Source organism: Schistocerca nitens, unplaced genomic scaffold (assembly GCF_023898315.1).
Source record: "Schistocerca nitens isolate TAMUIC-IGC-003100 unplaced genomic scaffold, iqSchNite1.1 HiC_scaffold_340, whole genome shotgun sequence".
Lineage (NCBI taxonomy): Eukaryota > Metazoa > Arthropoda > Insecta > Orthoptera > Acrididae > Schistocerca > Schistocerca nitens.
Window position 1 is genome coordinate 308,988 of NW_026045874.1, and position 21,370 is coordinate 330,357.

At 44.7% G+C, this 21,370-nt stretch overlaps 2 protein-coding genes across 2 annotated transcripts in view; one reads left to right on the forward strand and one right to left on the reverse strand.

Annotated features, from left to right (window-relative positions):
* LOC126227762 (uncharacterized) overlaps positions 1 to 21,370 on the forward strand; it is a 932,351-nt gene that overhangs the window by 145,995 nt on the left and 764,986 nt on the right. The gene's annotated exons all lie outside the window — the stretch shown is intronic.
* LOC126227757 (poly [ADP-ribose] polymerase tankyrase-1-like) overlaps positions 14,481 to 21,370 on the reverse strand; it is a 63,134-nt gene continuing 56,244 nt past the window's right edge. Inside the window, exon 3 of the mRNA XM_049942244.1 lies at positions 14,481 to 14,987. Coding sequence (XP_049798201.1) covers positions 14,507 to 14,987 — 481 coding nt within the window. The 3' untranslated portion in view covers positions 14,481 to 14,506. The remainder of the gene's footprint in view (positions 14,988 to 21,370) is intronic.

Sequence of the window (21,370 nt, forward strand, 5' to 3'; positions counted from 1 at the left end):
AGAAGTGTCAGCCTTAACTGACAGCCTGTAAGCTGTGGATGAGCATTTGTTATCAAACACTGAAGGCAGCTGCTAACTGCATTAATGGAAGCTGTTGAGCCAGACTATGTAATTTACGTATGTGTATTTTGGGTCTTAGTATTCGTAATATTAGGTACACTACTGGCCATTAAAATTGCTGCACCACGGTACTACAGACGTGAAATTTAACCGCCAGGAAGAAGATGCTGTGATATGCAAATGGTTAGCTTTTCAGAGCATTCACACAAGGTTGGCGCCGGTGGCGACACCTACAACGTGCTGACATGAGGAAAGTTTCCAACCGATTTCTCATACACAAACAGCAGTTGACCGGCGTTGCCTGGTGAAACGTTGTTGTGATGCCTCGTTTAAGGAGGAGAAATGCGTACCATCACATTTCCGACTTTGATAAAGGTCGGATTGTAGCCTATCGCAATTGCGGTTTATCGTATCGCGACATTGCTGCTTGCGTTGGTCGAGATCCAATGACTGTTAGCAGAATATGGAATTGGTGGGTTCCCAACGGCCTCGTATCACTAGCAGTTGAGATGACTGGCATCTTATCTGCATGGCTGTAATGGATCGTGCAGCCACTTCTCGATCCCTGAGTCAACAGATGGGAACGTTTGCAAGACAACAACCATCTGCACGAACAGTTCGACGACGTTTGCAGCAGCACGGACTGTCAGCTCGGAGATCGTGGCTGCGGTTACCCTTGACGTTGCATCGCAGACAGGAGCGCCTGCAATGGTGTCCTCAACGACGAACGTGGTCGTACGAATGGCAAAACGTCATTTTTTGGATGAATTCAGGTTCACGATGGTCGCATCCGTGTTTGGCGACATCGTGCTGAAAGAACATTGGAAGCGTGTATTCGTCATCGCCATACTGGCGTATCACCCGGTGTGATGGTATGGGGTGCCATTGGTTACACGCCTCAGTCACCTCTTGTTTGCATTGGCGGCACTTTGAACAGTGGACGTTATATTTCAGATGTGTTGCGACCTGTGGCTCTACCCTTCATTCGATCCCTGCGAAACCCTACATTTCAGCAGGATAATGCACAACCGCATGTTGCAGGTCCTGTACGGGCCTTTCTGGATACAGAAAATGTTCGACTGCTGCCATGGAGAGCACATTCTCCAGATCTCTCACAAATGGAATACGTCTGGTCAATGGCGGCCGAGCAACTGGCTCGTCACAATATGGCAGTCGCTACTCTTGGTGAACCGTGGTATCGTGTTGAAGCTGCATGGGCAGTTGTACCTGTACACACCATCCGAGCTCTGTTTGACTGAATGCCCAGATGTATCAAGGCCGTTATTATGGCCAGAAGTGGTTGTTCTAGGTACTGATTTCTCAGGATCTATGCACCCAAATTGCGTGAAAATGGAATCACATGTCTGTTCTAGTATAATATATTTGTCCAATGAATACCCGTTTATCATCTGCATTTCTTCTTGGTGTAGCAATTTTAATGGCCAGTAGTGTAATAAATGTTAACAAGTGATTCTGCACATTAATCACCCAGTGTATTGCTCCCTACTACCCGTCTTTGGAACAAGGTTTGTCTGTGACACTGTGATCCTGTCAGAGATGGCAAAGGACTTGCAAGAGCAGTTAAACTGAATGGATAATGATGTTACAAGACGAATGTCAACAAAAATGGAAGAAGGAATGCAGTCGAATAAAATCAGGTAATGCTGAGGAATTAAATTAGGAAATGAGACGCTGAATGTGGTGAAGGAGTCTTTTTGTTTGGGCTGTAAAATAATTGATGAAGGCCAAAGCACAGCAGATATAAAATAAAGAGGGCAGTAGCACAGCGTTTTTGAAAAAGAGAAATTTGATAACTTCATATGTTTTAAAAGTTAGAAAGTCTTTTTTGTCTGTGTTTGTCTGGAGTGTAGCCTTTTACAGCAGAGAAATGCAAACGATAAATATTTCAGACCAGAAGAGAATAGAAGCTTTAGAAATGTGATGCTACAGAAGAATACTGAGCATTAGTTGAGTAGATCATGTAACGAATGAGGAGATACTGAATAGAACTGGGGAGGTGCTGAACTGAATTGTGTCAAAAGAGAAATCTGTGGCAAAACTTGAATAAAAGAAAGGATCTGTTGATGGGACATATTATGGGACATCCAGGGTCTGTCAATCTGCTAATGGAGGGAAGTGTCGGGGTTAAAAATTTTCTACAGGAAGATCAAGAGATGAAATCAGTAAGACGCCGAAGGATGTAGGTTGCAATATCTGCTCTTCGAACATAAAGAGGCTTACACAGGCTAACTTGGAGTGCTGTATCAAACCAGTCTTTTGACTGAAGGTCAAAATGACAACATCAATGCAGATGACACTCATGTGGACAATTAAGTACAGCATTTTGGTGGTGTAAAGGTGGGGTTTAATACGTCATGGTTGCAAAATACTAACATAAATTTTTTACAGAAGAATTGAAAAACTGATAGAAGCCAACCTCGGAGAAGGTCATTTTGGATTCTGGAGAAATGTAGGAACACAGGTGAGGCATTACTCATCCTATGACTTATCTTAGAAGATAGATGAAGGTGTGGCGTCGATCCACGGATCGATAGCCCAGAACATCATATGTGTATTATGTCTTCGAGTTGATCTTTGTTTTGTATACTACCGGGACCTCAGTTCCAGCCTAGCCTTCGACCTGTACGTTTGTCGTGTAATAAAAGTATTAATGATTAGAAGAGAGAACCGTGGTCATTACCTTACCACCTTGATATCTCCTTCAGTGGTGACCCCGAAGTTCGAATAATCCGTCGAACCGAGTACAAAGTGACTACCGCGCCGGCTTCCGCGTTCCGCGTGGACCTTTGTCCGCTACACAATTGCCTTCTACAACACGCCATCGCCGCCCGGTTTTCACCAGCAACAGCAACTAAATTCAAGCACGCCAGCTGTAGTCGGTGCCCGACGTGAATTTCCGGAGTCCTATAGCCTCGAGAACCCAGGGACCTCGTCAGGTCCAGCGGTCTCCGACTCTGGCTCTGTTAGCCCCGAAGTGCTTCAGTTTTCGACGCACAGCAGTACAAGAAACCACTACACACTGATACCGAACTTCAATGCAAGTACGGTAAATAGTGGGGAGCATAGTTTTCATAATGTGCCACAATAGGACGCCTTTTTGAATGTGCAAGCTCCACGTGTGTATCACTCCGTACCAGTTACACACTACTTGAATGACATTTGCCAGCCTGTTACTCCGAGTGTTCATCAGTGCAGTAATGTGAGTGCGTCAGGTTCCACCAAGCTCATCAGTGACTCTGTGATGGACAATTTCGCTGCAGATTTGGAGGACCAATTGCATAGTAACCTGTCGAGCAACCGCCGTGACCAGTCTGACCTTCCGCCGCAACAACCGGTCTCGCTTCACTCCACGCCGGGCTTCCTGCAAACGGATTTCGCTTCCCCTCCAGCTACTATGAACACAGCCGGCACGTCTGCTTCCTCTAGACCGCCCTCACGATGCAGAGTTAACTTTGACTTGCCTACTCCTGCGTCCGCGAGCGGCTGCCCACATTCGTCGACCGCCAGTTCGTCGAATCCAGCAAAACGTCCGGCATTCCAACCTGCCCACCCGGAATTCTGGTTCAACCTGGTCGAGCAAACTTTCAGTGTCTGTGCAATTGATGACAACGCCCCTTTCACATGCCTCATGAACCACCTCCACGACCATGTCGACTTAATTTATGACCTGGTTAAGTCACCTCCTCCGAACCAGAAGTACGCTATGGCTAAAGAAGCAATACTGGAATGTGTCTCCAAGAAGAGAAAACGTTCGACAGCTCGTCTACGAAGAACGCCTCGGCGACAGATCTCCGTCCCAGCTCTGGCGATGCCTTCGACTTCTCGTCGGTGAATGCGACATGCCAGACGCCACGCTCACCGAGATTTGGTCGGAAAAGCTGCCTCTGTCTGTCCAAACGGCCATCTCCACCTACGAAGATAGACCAAATAGCGAACGCTTGCGCGCCGCCGACCGAGCTTACTTCGCCCTACTACGTGAACGCCGTGCCCAGCAGTCCGGCAGCTACGCCATTTTCCAACCACAACCAGGGCCCCAACGTGGACGCCCCACTAAACCTAAGTCTGTCAAGCTCGCTGCACTACCGGCACCTTCACGTCCGCACAACAACAGCACATCTGACTCCGCGGAAAATTCTGGGCCGCCGCCGCCGTCTGACCACTCGCAGGAGCAGACGTCCGCCCGTAAATCTGTTTCTTCTATGCAAAATTCGGGGAACAAGCACGCAATTGTAAACCGCCGTGCTCCTACCCAAACTTCAACCACAGGTAGGCAGCGGCGCCACCTCCTGCGACGTAAATAACAGGCGCCGTCCCACGCTCCATTCTGTGTCCAACACTAATGCTTCGAATGGACGAGAACGTCCGCGACTTGAGCTCTGGCACAAACACGGGAGCATATGTTTCCCTACTTGCATCTCGTCTTGCTACCGAAAAGATCTGACTACACAAAACTGTCCTACGTACTGTAAACTCATCTAGTTTGTCGTGCTTAGGTTCTACTTTGTATGCAGTGTCCCTCTCGCCTGAGTGCAACCTGAAGTGGTCCTTCCTGGTGGCTGACATCGACGATCCCATTTTGGGCATCGAGTTTCTACAACACCACAAACTGTGGCCTGACCTCGTCAAGAATACAGTGTTCTACCACCCTACGCAGGAACACATCCCGTGTGCTTCGTCGAGTGTCAATAGTACTGCTAAACAGGTCCACCTGGTTATAAGTGTAATAACCCCTCCTCCGAGCTCTTGTCATGGAACAATCAATGGCTCACGGAGCGTGTCGAGTCTACACGCCTGCGCTTGGAACAACTTGAGCTACGCCGTCGCCTCGACGACTTAAGTAACGAGTTATCTTCGGCACGGCAACAGCTTGCAGCAGACGACACCTTGGCAACACACAAGGTTAGTTGGTGCCAGTACATTTGTGCACGTGTGCCACATAAACTGTACAGTTTCCGCGCTCCCACCAGCTCTAACTGTGTTAATTCGAACGCAGATTCTTCCCCCTCCTCGCTTGGTCAGCTAACTTCCCAGGCGCAGGTTAATGTTTTTGATTTACTGCCATCAGCTGTTCATTCGCGCCTGTTACCGCCACCAACCTCGACAGCGGCGCCTTTGGTTACCAATAAACAGTGTACCAAATGGTTCAAATGGCTCTGAGCACTATGGGACTCAACTGCTGTGGTCACAAGTCCCCTAGAACTTAGAACTACTTAAACCTAACTAACCTAAGGACATCACACACATCCATGCCCGAGGCAGGATTCGAACCTGCGACCGTAGCGGTCGCACGGTTCCGGACTGCGCGCCTAGAACCGCGAGACCACCGCGGCCGGCAACAGTGTACCAACCATGTTTCGCGTAGCTCACTTGTTTCTCACTCCCAGTCACCCAACAGTTGGCACTTATGCAAACTTTCGCCGCCCGCGCCACAACCTAGCCTAGTGGCCGCCACGCACACTATACGACAGACAGTCGCCTCATGTACCGCGTCGCGCGTTTCCGTGGTTTCAGACGGCACCGCCCACAAACTTCGCTTGCAAGACGGACCGCGTATCTCTTGCTGACCACGCTATCTCAAGCCAGAACTCATGAAAGTGGCTCGCGAGCAAACAGACGATCTCTTAACAGCCGGCGTCATCGAGCCATCTGCAGGATGCTGGGCCTCGCCTATCCACTTCGTCACAAAAAGCGGCGGCACCTGGCCTATGGTTGGCGACTATACTAAGTTGAACTCTCGTACTATCATAGACAAGTACCTGGTTCCCATCGTCGCGGATTTTACCCATGTTCTTGCAGGCGCCAAATATTTCTCGGTAGTGGACTGTAGGAGGGCCTATCATCAAATTCCGATGGCACCAGAGGATATTGGAAAGACAGCTGTTACAACACCTTTCGGCATTTTCCAGTACCGGTCGATGCCCTTTGGCCTCCGCAACGCTGCACAAACTTGGCAGGGATTCATAAACAAGGTATTGTTTCATCTGGATTTTTGTTTCGTTTACTTGGACGACATTCTTATTTTCAGTCCTATTTTGCAAAAGAAGAAGGAACATTTGCAGGTTGTTAAAGACACTCTTACCGCTGCTGGTGTTGAACTGAATAATAAGAAGCTCCAGTTGCACCAGACTTCAGTAAGATTCTTAGGCTACATCGTGTCAGCTAAGGACCTCACTCCTCCCGAGGATAAAATCAAAGCTGTTTTGGATTTGCCACGCCCTCACTCGTTTAAGGAGCTGCGCAGGTTCATCGGAACAGTTAACTATTAGAGGAAGCACTTGTCTGTCGCAGCCGAGGTTCAGGCTCCCCTCAAAGACGCCCTTGCTGGCAAAAATACGACCGGTATCTGCCTGGTCCCAATTCTTGCCATGGAACAAGCTTTTGACAAACTGAAGCACCTACTAGCAAACGCAGCGACTGTTGCCCACCCACATCCGGACGCTACGTTTTTTATTACCACGGTTGCCAGTGATACCACAATAGGTGCTGTCCTCAGCCAAACCATCGGAGATACTACCTCTCCTTTGCAGTTCTTTTGTAAGAAGCTCAACGGCGCCCAAAAAAAGTACTCAGCCTTTGAGAGGGAGCTCTTGGCAGTTTACGAGGCTGTGAAATACTTTCGCGCTGAGGTTGAGGGTAGGGACTTCTACATTTTAACCGACCATAAACCTTTGGTTGCTGCTGTAAAGAACCCCCCGACTGACCCTCCACCTAGACGCTTCCGTCATTTGGACCTTATATTGCAATTTACCTCTGACATACGATACATCAAGGGTGCAGATAATGTGGTCGCAGATTTTTTGTCTCATGTCGGTGCTCTCACAACTGTGACAGACCTCTCTAACTTGCCTCAGTTGCAGCCTGCCGACACGGACACTATGGACCTTATTTCCGATCACAGCTCGTCACTCAAACCTGTGCGATCCACCTTTCACGGTGTCATATGCGAGGTTTGGTGTGACGAATCAACTGCGTCCCTTCATACCAAAACCTCTACAGAGACAAGTGTTCGGCAAATTACACAACCTAGCTCGTCCAGGCGTGAGAGCCTCTACCAGACTTATTTCAGAGCACTTCGTCTGGCGCGACATGTGTCGCGACTGCCAAGCCTGGCCCCATGCCTGCATTCTGTGCCAACAAAATAAAGCTTTGCATCTCACATCGCCCCCACTAGGCAGCTTCACTGCTCCTCCCAGTCGCTTCCAGCACATGCACATCGACTTGGTGGGCCCCCTCACCCCCTCCGAGGGTTAAGATACGTGCTATCTATTATAGACAAAACCTCTCGTTGGATGGAAGCTGCCCCACTGCCCAATATTACATCAAAATCAGTGGCACAATCCTTCATAGACACTTGGATTTCACGCTTTGACTGCCCTGTTTACTTGACGACGGACCAAGGCTGTCAATTTGAGTCTGCCTTGTTTTCTGAACTATGTAGGCTGTGCGGCTTCAAGAAAATTCATTCAACAGCATACCACCCCCCAAAGCAACAGCCTCGTGGAACGTTGGCATAGGACGCTTAAGATGGCCCTACGTTGCCATGGCCTCCTTTGGACAGAAGCCCTGCCACTTTCAAGGAAGACCTTAACGGCTCAGTGGCCGAGTTCGACTATGGCCAGTCCCTTACACTGCCAGGCGAACTTGTTGCTCCTACTCCAGTCGCCAAACCGTCCAAACTGCCGTCCTTGGTGGAACGGGTGAGGTTACACTGTAACAAGCTTCAACCGTTGCCCCCTTCCAGCCACACTCCGCTGCACACATATGTTCCCAAGGCGCTCGACACTTGCGAATTTATGTTCCTTCGCGACGACACTGTAAAAGCCCTGTTACAGCCCCCTTACACAGGCCCATACAAAGTTGTCAAACGAACCAGTAAACACAATGGACATCGTAATTAAGGGCTCCCTCAACAGGGTTAAACCTGCTCACATCGAGATTTCCCCTACCTCACCCACCGTTGAAGAGACCACGCTCTCTGGCCACCCTCGGCCTTCTTCCTCTGCTTATGATTCGAGTAAACTAACGCCTACACCGGCCCCGTCAACAAGCCCACACTCATTCCGGGGTTTTCCGCCTGCCGGCTCTCATAGCAGAGGCCCTAGCTCCCAGGGCTCTAATATAACAGTTCCATCTTCGTGCAACAGCATACCGCACCACTCTTCAAACCGTTGCAGCCCGCAGGTTCCTGCCACGCCCACTCAGACCTCACCGTCTGACACTCACCCCTCTACTCGTAGCACACCGCCCTCACCGTGCTACGGTTTCCCCACCCCACCGGCTCAGCATACCTCTCCATTAGCAGGCGCCACTTACGAGCTCTCTACCCACGTTCATCCTAATGACATTTGTGGTTTATCTGCCGTCGTTAGTGGTGATACTGCATTAGTGCTGCTTGCGAGTGACGATTCGTGTGACTCAGTAGGTGCTGTGTCACAACGTGTAGTGAAGCGTTTCAAAATCTCTCGAAGTGGTACGTGAGGCAACCTACGTGCCTACATTAGGCCAAGTGGAAAGGTGATCATTAGCTTCCTTGCCGACGACACTCACACCAGCGCTCCTGCACCGACCGACGACTACGACTGCCGATGTCGCTTCAGCATCAGCATTCCAGGATTTGCTCCACACTCTCCTCCCACACAGCCCATGCCGTTAGGTGCGGAGGAACTCACTGTAACCCACTTAAACTCTCGCCAACCCCTCCCCCCCTCACCTTCAGGTACGTACTCCATACTGCAGTGGGGGGAGGGAGCTATGTGGCTTCAATCCACGGATTGATAGGCCAGAACATCATTTGGGTATTATGTCTTCGAGAGAATCTTTGTTTTGTATACTTCTGGGACCTCAGTTCCAGCCTAGTCTTCGACCTGTACATTTGTCGTGTATTAATTGATGATTAGAAGAGAGAACCGTAGTCATTACCTTACCACCTTGATATCTCCTTCAAGGTTAAGTATTGACGGTTTGACAATATTCTCTATTCAGATGTTGACAGAGCTTCACGTATTGACCACTTGGCATTAGTTTTCTTTGTTTGATTTCAATTCGCCTTTGTTCATATCACACCTATAATTCAATTTTTGTAGTGATCTTGTAACATAGAACAATTTTAATAGACTGATGCGATTGTAATCACTGTATAAACCACTTTAGGATGGTCAATGGATGATTGATTCTCTATGTCACTGCTTACCTTAGTATAGTACAGGTTGATGAATTACATAGCAGTTCGAAAAAGCCATTTCTCTTAAAAAAATATGTCATATATCTGAAATGACTAGTAAGAAATCCGCGAAATGCATATCAGGTTCACCAAATTATTAAAAAAATAATTGCCTGGACGTATCCTTGCTGGGCAGATATAATTGCTTCACAAGTTTCCCTAAAATTTTTGTAATTATGTTTGCTGGTACTACAGAACTAGACTCTGAGCATTCGAATGACCTACATGTCGCCAGAAATCTCTTTGTTACTTGTAATTTCTTGTCAGCTGAGACTGACTCTCTCATTAACATATTTTGCTTCTCTGATTTATCTCGTCTCAAAATTAGTAACTTGTTGTGTCGGTACGGTGCAGGACTCAACGGAGAAAAAACATCCGGGTGCATGGTTCTGATTATCTGTAACTTAACATGGGGCCAGCCAGTCCTTTTTTCAACTATTCTTACACCCATTTCGTCTTTTTAATCTGTCATCCATTGCTTGCGAGCTGTAGCTAATATAACTGCAACACACACACTTCCTTTCTCGTGTTTGACATCTTAGCCTGTAAAACCAGGTTGTCAACTGAGGATTTTTCTAAGTATTATTGATGATGTGAGTTCACTTCAGTATATTGAAGGTTTGACAAACTACTATTATCAATAAATATTGAGCACGCGCAGGCCCCTAACAGTTGGCTACACTATGCTGCCGGCATATAGTTTAAAAATACTTGCATCATCGGGGTAAGAGTATGATAGTAAGTTCCAAAGTATACCCGAAATTCAGTTAGAACATGACTCAAGTAATATACAACAACGAATTGACGAAGCTCAAAACCAGCTATGATTTAGTTTTATTTATAATGACTGAAGATGATGAGTGGCGAAAGAAAATAAACAAGAGATTGAAAATGATTTGGGGTTGCTGACCTGTAAAGTCAGGGGACATACAAAACTAAACTTCCGACCTGTCCGAAACAGAAGGTATGTGAACAGAGCAAGTAGGAGGTTGACTTTTATCAACACAGTATTACGGTGCTCGTTAAATGGGGGAACAGGAAAGCACACCATTGGGTCAGGGACCAAGCTGGGGTGGTGGACGTTATGAGGCGTGTTGGACGTAGGTTGGCCCGAAGCCAGGAGGATGGATTACATAAACGTACTGCACATCGAACGAAGAAGTTCCTTTCTCCATCCGAGGAAATATGAAGCACTTTATATTTTAACACAAGACGAGCTGTAACTAATTTAACGTTTGTCATGGCAACAAACTAACATACAGTACAGCGCATTACATTTTGCAACAATTGCATTGCATCGATGTACTGCAAACTGTTTGGGTGGGTTTCTGAACTTTTATTGAGTGAATCAAAGCATGCCAAAATAAGAGTTGTGTATGGCACTGGCAATTCAAGTAAATTGCACATACAACATCTGAGCAAAAGCGGCAAAAAGTTTAAAATAACTTTTAAATGAAATATACTCCAGGTTGAATGTATCTCTGATAAATGACAGACATTAGTCGTACAGCTGTATCGAGGTACTGAAGTATGAAACAGCATAATTATTGTTTAGGTGGTTATATTAACATGGAATAGCTGTAAAAGATTTATATTACCTTTCTTTTAAAACATGCGAAAGTGTATAATTGCCACCAATTAAAAGATCAACGAATTAAATAACTTTACTGTAGTTCACTTGTAGGGTATACATTATTCATTGCAATTATTTACTTGATTTATGTGCTCAAGTTAATGTAATTTTGTTACCTGTAGTTTGACGACTTCCCACCTTATTAGTACTATTCTGTCTGGTACCTATCAAATTCTGTGTGTGACATTGTGAAATCTGTATTGCTGCCTGGTGTTCAAAGTTGGCAACATGTTCTCCTTCAAGAACATCTACAATTATTATTACTGTGGTAGCTGTAACTTCATTAAGACAATGCGACAAGGACTGAACTTTTTTGCATGTGCCTTCGTTCATTTCCAATTTTATTTTTTATTTCCGTGTCTGGCTATTGTTTCAGCTGTGTTTCTGTAATCGAGGTGGATGTTTGGCATTGCCAAAAAGGAAAGGATGTAGAATGATCTGTAAATTCTACTGTCAAATTTTCTGGATTTCGGACGGATTTATATTGTACTCTCTCTGCTCATATTTTGCATTGGAAATATATATCTCGTGTGAAATGTTCCATTTTGTGACCTAAAAGAGTGAGGTGGCGCAGTGGTTAGCACATTGGACTCATATTTGGGAGGACGACGGTTCAAATCCGCGTCCAGCCATCCTGATTGAGGTTTTCCGTAATTTGCCTAAATCGTTTCAAGCAAATCCCAGGATGGTTCCTTCGAAAGGGCATGGCTGACTTCCTTCCCCATCCTTCCGTAATCCGATGGGACCAATGACAAAGCTGTTTGGTCTCCTCCCTCAAATCAACCAACCAACCTAACTGCCTACACGACTGCACAACATTCCAATATCAGTTGTACAGTTCCTCATGCTGTAGTTCTGCATTGTGCAGGCTGGGACACAGGGGGCACTATTGGCTGTGGTGCTGTCCAGCAGAGCTCCTGCATGGTGGTTACTGTGGCAGTCCCTGCAGGTGCTCTGCTGAAAAGAAGCCAGGATGAGAGAAATCACTGAAGATCAATAGAAGGTGAAGTGTAAAGTGACAATTTGCTGTCGCATCCTGCAGTATCAGAGCTAAGATACACGTTACCTGCCAGCACATTTCATATCAGCAGCATTACAGCTCTCTGGGAACCACTCAATTGGAATGTCAACTGATAACCCGATTCCACATGATAAGCGCATAGTGCATTGTGAATATTACTACTAATGTCAGATTATAATAAAAGACAAGAAGTACTGCACCATGTTTGCTGCGGATGTACAAGTAAATGCAGTCTGAAATCAGTGTGGAAAATTCTATCCCTAGAGATCATTCCTCATTAATCTGGGTGTGGTGCGATTATCAGTGGTTTCACGTACACAAAATGATCAAAAGTATCCGGACACCAACAAAAACAGATGTTTTTCATATTACGTTCATTGTGCTGCCACCTACTGCCAGGTACTCCATATCAGGGACCTCAGTAGTCATTAGACATCGTAAGCGAGCAGAATGCGGGAGGAACTCATGGACTTCAAACGTGGTCAGTTGACTGGGTGTCACTTGTGTCATACGTCTGTATGCGAGATTCCCACAATCATGAATATCCCTAGATCCACTGTTTCCTATGTGATAGTGAAATGGAAACGTGAAGGGACACGTACAGCACAAATGTGTACAGGTCGACCTCGTCTGTTGACTGACAGGGACCACCGACAGTTGAAGAGGGTCGTAAGGTGTAATAGGCAGACGTCTACCCAGACCATCACACAGGAATTACAAACAGCATCAGGATCCACTGCAAGTACTATGACAGTTAGGCATGAGGTGAGAAATCTTTGATTTTATGGTCGTTCGGCTGGTCATAAACCACCCATCACGCCGGTAAATGCCAAACGACGCCTCACTTGGTGTAAGGAGCGTAAAAACTGGACGACTGAACAGTGTAAAAACGTTGTGTGGTGTGACGAATCCCGGTACACAATGTGGCGATCAGGTGGCAGGGTGTGGGTGTGTAGTGCCAACAGTAAAATTCGGTGTCGGTGGTGTTATGGTATTTTTCATGGAGGGGGCTTGCACCCCTTGTTGTTTTGTGTGGCACTATTCACAGTACAGGCCAATTGATGTTTTAAGCACCTTCTTGCTTCCCACTGTTGAAGATCAATTCGGGGATGGAGATTGCATCTTTCAACACGATCAAGCACCCGTTCATAATGCACGGCCTGGCATAATCCATGGTCTGGCCTGCACAGAGTCCTGATCTGAATCCTGCAGAACACCTTCGGGATGTTTTGGAACGCCGACTTCGTGCCAGGCCTCACCGACCGACATCGATACCTCTCCTCTGTGCAGCACTCCGTGAAGAATGGGCTGCCATTCCCCAAGAAACCTTCCAGCAGCTGATTGAAGTATGCCTGCGAGAATGGAAGCTGTCGTCAAGCCTAAGGGTGGGACAACACCATACTGAATTCCAGTATTACCGATGTAGGGCGCCACGAACTTGTAAGTCATTTTCAGCCAGGTGTCCGGATACTTTTGATCACATATTGTAGCAGTATATAAGCCAGCCTGATATACATGCTGTTTCAGAAAGGTCTTTACAACTTTGAAAATTCATATTAATTCATAGTACCTACAGAGGTGATTGTAGTGTCAATTGGTAGGGAAATACATCAAGTTTTGTCTCTCGTAGCTCGCTAGTGCCGAATCGCACTGTACGGAGCAGTAGAGCCAGTTGCGTTAAAGATGGCTGCCTTCGTTGGACCAGAGAGTGCTAGCTGTGTGTTTTGGTTTGAATAATCGAAGTCGGCGAGCGTTATTTCCTCGACCATTATTTCCCTTTCATGTACGCAAAAGATCCTCCTAGTAAGCCTACAAGATGGTGCAACACCCCACTACCCAGCTGATGTCCGGGATTTTCTCAGTGACCGCTTTCCAAGTCAATGGATTGGTCGCGATTCGCCAAATGCATGGCCCACCACGTCCCCCAGACCTTATACCACTCGACATTTCTATGGGGATTCATGAAGGTTATCGTGTTTGTACTACCTGTGCTGGCTTCTCTACCTGGACTTAGAGCAAAAATTTAGGCTGCCACTGATCAAGTTACACCTGGAATTCTACAGCGAGTTTGGGAAGAAATTTACTTCCAAAGGGATGTTAGTTTAAGGTTAAGAAAACTTAATGTGTTCTCCCACAAAGTAACACTAAACTCTGCTCTGCATCTTCTTTCAATAAATTTATATGAGTTTTTAAAATTGTAAAGCCCTTTTCGAAACAGCCTGTACTTGTCAGTTACCACATACCATGCAGTAGCTATCTTCATTTGCAGTGTTTATTTTTCAGTACTTGTTGACGTCTGCAAAGCTTAGCCTAGAAATGCATTTGAGTTTTTTTCTTATGAACAGAGGTAGTGTCTTGTATTTTCAATTCGTTTTCCAGAACCTTAGTTCCCACACGGTGCTAATAGAGTACCTTCATGTACTACTTAAATGTGGATGTAAATGAGTGGCTGGAGAATTAATTTTTTACATTCTTTATTGAAAAATTATACAAAATAAATGTAGAGATGTGTTTAAATGTTATAGCAAAAGAATTTTTTGGACTGCATGCTTCATGATAGCATATCTGCAAGCTGCTGCTCTCTGTACTGCATGGCTAGGTACAGAGGTATCTGTCCGTGATCATCCCAGGCCTCTCTGTCGGCCCCCACATCGAGCAGCACAGCCGCCACCTCTGCGTGGCCCTGCCTCGCTGCATAGTGCAACGGCGTCCACCGGTACTCGTCCTTGGCGTTGGGGTCACCAGAGGAGGCGGCCAGTAGCCGCACCACAGCCGCGTGGCCGCGGTATGCAGCCCAGTGCATGGGTGTGTTCCCCCTGCTGTCTCTGGTTTCGACGTCCGCCCCACCCTCCACCAGACACCTCACCACATTCTCGTGTCCCCTCACTGCCGCCCAGTGCAGGGCAGTCCACATGTCCTCGTCCCTCGCCTCCACATTCGCACCTGCCGCCAGAAGCGCCCTCAACTCCTCCACTGCCCCCTCCTTAGCTGCCTCGATCAGCCTCCTGCCACACTCCTTTCCGGGAAGGCGTCTGAAACAAACAGAAATATTCCCAGAGTTTACTACAAAAACACTCACCTAATGAAGAAACCCATCACACACAAAAAACTCGAACAGTTCTGAATGCAGATATAATCACCTTAGACAGTAGAAAAGAGTGTCCAACACCGTTTATATTAAGGTACAGAGATTCTGTTCTACCCTACGATCAAAGTCTTCATCCCTTTTCCATTAAAAATTCCCTTATCAGTCTCTCAAGAAACTGTGCTTCTCCTTGTTATCTAGAAGTCAGTTTATTCGACCTTAAAGCGCTATTGCTAACCAGTCGTTGACCTCTACTGAAACAGATGCTTCATACTACAGATACTAGTTATCTGTGTGTGCAGCAATCCTCCTAAAACTATTGTCAGTAACACGTCAAACAAATCACCTCTCCATGTATTTAAACATTTTCCCTAGAAGGAGCCAAAAGATTTCAGTCCAGTTACTGCCAAATTTCGTAACATAGCCTCCCCATAGCCATAGAAAAAGTTTCTCCTTCACACAAAACATGAATTTGTCGAAACATTAGGAAAACCACCAACAAACACACACACACACACACACACACACACACACACACACACACACGAAAACAAACACTAACACGAAAACAAACACACATACACACACACACACACACACACACACACACACACACACACACACACACACACGAAAACAAACAAATGCACACACGAAAACAAACAAACGCACACACGAAAACAAACAAACGCACACACGAAAACAAACAAAACACAAACCTGTAATTAAATTCTTCTGTGCACCACATGTCTGCTGGGTACTGCAAAACTTGCGGTCTCAGACTAAATTTATGCTTCATGCACTTTGCTAGATTATCATTATATATCTAATCTTCCTCTAAGCAGACATCAGCTTTGTGAACACAACGTCTACCTCATACCACTGATGCAAGTACTGAGAAATCCATAGTATCACTTTCGTATTACAAGATCACTATAATCACTGTAGCACATAACAGCTATTTTCTGATACTGCAAACTGTGACTTGCATGCGCTATTACATAAAACATTACAATATTTCTACAAACATCAAGTGGACAGGAACAATGTACTTTTTTTATTCTGTCAATGAAGTTATTACAGCTAATCAACCTAATATTCGCTTCCAGATACTTCATTTTCGATAAATGTTAAATGGACACAGATAGTGGTGTTACTCTGCCAACTGAAAATAGATCTCTGCAAAGATGTGTCATATACTCAAGATGAATCTCAACTTTCTGAAGATTTACATTTTACATTCCCTATCCTTTTCTATGCAATGACGAGATTGAAAACGTGAATTACGAACGACTATACACCGTTTTATAACCTGGAAGTTGTTCTGATCGCCAGAGTGCTTTACTAGGTGTGGCCATGGTGGAGGTTGTGCTGCTCCATTGGCTGTTTCTGGTGTGTACACTGACTCACGTGAAACCAGTCTGATTTAGGGTACTAGCAATTAGCCCCGGATCTATGATATTTCGGAACTGGGGCAAAAGCTTGAAACTTTATAGTTGCCATCGCCCCCATCCCCCCCTCTCCAAGCGTTTGAGTCGGGACGTCAAATATTAAAAAACCAATTTTTAAAAATATGTTCATTTGGTAGCGCACATCTTTCTGAAGAGCTTTTATATATCAAACACATATGTTCGAGGAAATGTAAAATATGTTATTTGGTCTTAAGTATGCCAAAGTGTAATGCCACGCCTCTTCACACAGCATTCTTCTACCGCACGTCACTGTATTCACGCAGCGGAGTTCAGACGTGTATATTTTATAATGAAATCCATCAGACATCTATGCAGGACAGTGGAAATTAAAATGTCGTGTGGAGCCTCTCCAGCTCCCTGTCGGCAGGTTTGATATCGTGCCCCCCTTAAAAAACTCAAAAGTAACACTGGATGAGGTTATCTGTAACCGGGAGAATACGAACTCTTCAGAGAAATTTGCACTCTTTGTTACCTATTATCTAATAACTCTCTGTTTTGTGTGACAAAAATAAATACGGGAAATGTAAAACCAGTAAAGACGAGATACAAGCAAGACAGTACACATTTTTTCAATCTGTAGGTCCCAACATCTTTTTCTCTCTCTCATCTTGCTGCAGCTTTACATGGCATGCTTTCCTTTCTACGAAAGGAATTATTACCTCATCAAATTTCGGCAAAGGTTTGCCACGTGGTAAATCAAAATGTCGTTGTCTAATACAAAAAAGCCTGTTGATATCAATAGTACGAAAGACTGATATGGTTTCCGATATGAGTACATATATTTTGGCACTGTATGCTAGAAAAAACGAAATAGACATTTCAAATATTGCAGCAATTGTAATACACGCCAAATACGTGAGACTGTTTTGGCACAAATAGTAATTTTTGTACAACTCATTTACATAAATAACTCATTTACATAAATATCATGGCAGAATATAGTTCACAAAGTACCAATATTGCTGTTGTTGTTGTCGTCGTCTTCAGTTCTGAGACCAGTTTGCTGCAGCTCTCCATGCTACTCTACCCTGTGCAAGCTGCTTCACCTCCCAGTACCTACTGCAATCTACATCCAGATCTACTTAGTGTATTCATCTCTCTGTCTCCTACCATTTTTACCCTCCACACTGCCCTCAGATACTAAATTGGTGATCCCTTGATACTTCAGAAGGTGTCCTTCTAACAGATCCCTTCTTCTGGTCGAGCTGTGCCACAAATTCCTCTTCTCCCAATTCTATTCAATACTTCCTCATTAGTTATGTGTTCTACCCATATAATCTTCAGCATTCTTCTGTAACACTGCATTTGGAAAGCTTCTATTCTCTTCCTTTCCAAACTATTTATCGTACATATTTCACTTCCATCATGGCTACACTCCATACAAATACTTTCAGAAAACACTTCCTGGCACTTAAATCTATACTCAATGTTAACAAATTTCTCTTTTTCAAAAAAGCTTTCCTTGCCATTGCCAGCCTACATTTTACATCCTCTGTACTTCGACCATCATCAGTTATTTTGCTCCCCAAATAGCAAAACTCATCTACTACTTTGTCATCTCCTAATCTAGTTCCTCAACATGACCTGATTTGATTCAACTATATTCCATTATAATAGTTTTGGTTTTGTTGATGTTCGTCTTATATCCTCCTTTCAAGACATTGTTCCAAAATACTAAATGCCTAATAGGACTACTACAGGCAAAAAGTTTTAAGTTAGGAAACTGTTTCACATTTCGTTCAAACGCTCCTGTTTCTCAAGCATGAGATCGAAAAGTAGTTGTACGGAATTTTTTATATTAATTTTGAATCGTTATATTCTTCCATATAATGTGTGTGATGTCCCCATTTCTTCCCCTTTCTCGTTCTGACAATCAATCTTGTCAGTAATTCGATAACTATTGCTACCACCATCAAAACGTATTCTCCGGTGAACTTCACCAATCCTGCCAGAATCACCAGTTCAGTTAATCTACGTTTATTCTCCAGTTAGGTGTTATTACGCGTTCGTACAACGTGTTTTCCGCGCTATTTCGAGAACAGAACTTAAGCGGACGCTTACCGGGGACTGTTCAAGCGGTTCTTAGTGGTGTAGCGACCTGGTAAAAATTTTCTTCCAAAATTTCATTTTCATCGAAACACTGAGGATTAATATGAAACCTTTCTTACCTGTAATTCCCATTAGTCGTTCATCTCCACTATGGTAGTCTGAATTTATGGATTTCGCAAGTAATTACAACAAAGCTGATCATTCGTAAGTCAGTCACCCACATAAACCGCGACTGGCATTTAACCGTTCGGGTTTATTCGGCTCAGCTCGTGTAGCACCGTCCCCTTTTGTATGCGGGACAGTTTTCTTAGTTCTATATGCGACTGGGATTCCCCTGGCAGAGAATCATGTACACTATGCACACATTCAAAAATCATTATTCGTTCAGAAATCAACTTAGAATGTGTTCGAAAACCAACAGCGATATGTTTTAAAATCATACAAATAATCGATAGACCGACATGAGCTGGCTGCCAGGTGGTTTGTGAAACAAGGCTTTCTTTTCTTCAAAATTATGAATTTGGCGCCCTATGAAATTGCCGCCTGGGGCAGATTCTCTGGCTTGCCCACCCTTTCCCCCTAGATCTGGGCCTGCTAACTATGATGGTATTTCATTGTAGACCACAGAAAGCAGACCTGTGTGAAAGTCCAGTTGAAACAGCATAGAACTGTGAGTGAATCACTCCCTAACATGTGGAATCAGAGGCTTTGGTATGCTTCACCTACATCTACATGTATACCTTGCCAATCAGTGTGGAGCGCGTGGCAGAGGGTACATCCCAGTGTACCACTTATGGTTTTTCCCATTTCGTTCACGTTTGGAGTTTGAGAAGTCATTTTTTAAGTGTGTGTGTGTGTGTGTGTGTGTGTGTGTGTGTGTGTGTGGTGATTAATCTTTTCTTCAAGATCCCTACTGCAGTGGTACATAGAAGACTGGAGTATATTCTCAGTATTATAGTTTAAAGCCGGATCTATAAACTCTGTAAGTAGGCTTGCTCAGGAAAGACACAAACTATCCTCAGGAGTCTGCCAATTTAGTTTCACACTTCCCCATAGATGAAACAGACCTGTGACCTTTCATACTACCGTGCTCTGTATACATTCAACACCTCCGGTTAGCCGTATTAGTATGGGTCCTGCATACTTGAGCCATATTGTAGGATGGGCTACACAAGTGATTGCAAGGAGTCGCCTTTGTAGACTGATTTCATTTCCCTAGTATTCTACCAATAAATCTAAGTCTACCACCCACTAGACCCATGACTGAGCCTACGTTATTACAGTTCATACCCCCCTACACAGTGCTACTACCACGTCTGTGACTCATTCATATTTTATTCATAGATACAGAGATTTTTGAGTGTCAGCTCGCCTGCTTAGATGGGTGGTACTGTGCTTACCTCCCATTTAAGTGGGCCCGGGTTGGATTCTTGGCCGGGTTGGAGATTTTCTCCACTCGTGGACTGGCTGTTCTGTTATCATTTCATCCACATCACCGGTGCGCAAGTCGCCCAATGTGGCGTCGAATGAAATAAGACTTGCACTTGGCGGCCGAAATTCCCTGGAGGGGGCCTCCCGGTCAACGATGCCATACGCCATTTTCTTTTTGTGTGTCATAATGATATTGGACAGTAACAGCAATGGTAACGATCAGTGAAATTTAATTATGATAACTTACCACATACTCTCATCACTGAAGTGCATTTTCTGGGACCTACTCTGCTAATTACTAACTACTAATTAAAATTAGCAGCTCATTCGAGACACACCCCCCCCCCCCCCCCACTGCTCCATTCCAACAGATTTTCAGGATGGTGCAGGTACCGGAAGTCTACATTCTATACACTGGGACATCCATATGAACTGTTCAGTGCTTCAGTGTTTTGGGCTGTTCGTAGAGTTGGAGGTATACTTGGCAAAGGCCTGGAGACGGAGGAGAATACCTGTTGGATTACATCATGGCCAGACAGATTCTGAAATCAGATACTGAATGGTGAGGAATATGTGGGAGGAGATGTAGACTCTGATGACATTTTTATTGTGATAATGAGTGAACTGAAGCTTAACGAAACCGTCAAGAGGATTCAGTTTGCAAATGAATGGGACTCTACAGTAGTGAGGAGTAAAACGCGAATCGGAAGTTCAATGAAACTTAAGATAATGCGACAACGAATACCGAAACTAGAAATTCAATCGAACAAGAGTGGACTTCTCTAAAAGGAGAAATCACAGGAGACGGCAGGTACAAGAAAAGGAACTGAAGAAATGCTGGCGAATGTGAAGTCCACTGAAATTGATTGACAAAATAAGAAAATATAACAATATTCACGAAAAGACAAGAAAACAGTGGTATAACCCGCTAAGGAATGAAATCTATAGGTAGGTCACGACAAATAAAGCAAAATAGATGAAGGAAAAATTAGATGAAATCGAAAAATAAGTAGGAAGGGCAGTTTCAGCACAAAGCAAACTCGAAACAACCTTTTGTGAAATTAAAAGTGAGGGTTTCAACAAACTAATAATAGAAAGGAATTCCATTAGTATACGCAGAGAAGAGAAAGGATGGATGGAAATAGTACATTGGACACCTCTATGAGGGGGAGAAACTATTGGATGACATGATAGACGGAGAAATGGAAGACGAATTGGAAACATAACTTTCAGAAAAATATCATCCTGACGCTCCAGAAGCGACATGTTTGGCACAATGAGCTGAACAACTCATGTATAGGAATTACTGACAACAATATACAGAAGAATGGACAAGAAAGCTAAAAATCTAGTAGAGGATAACGAGTTTGGGTTTAGG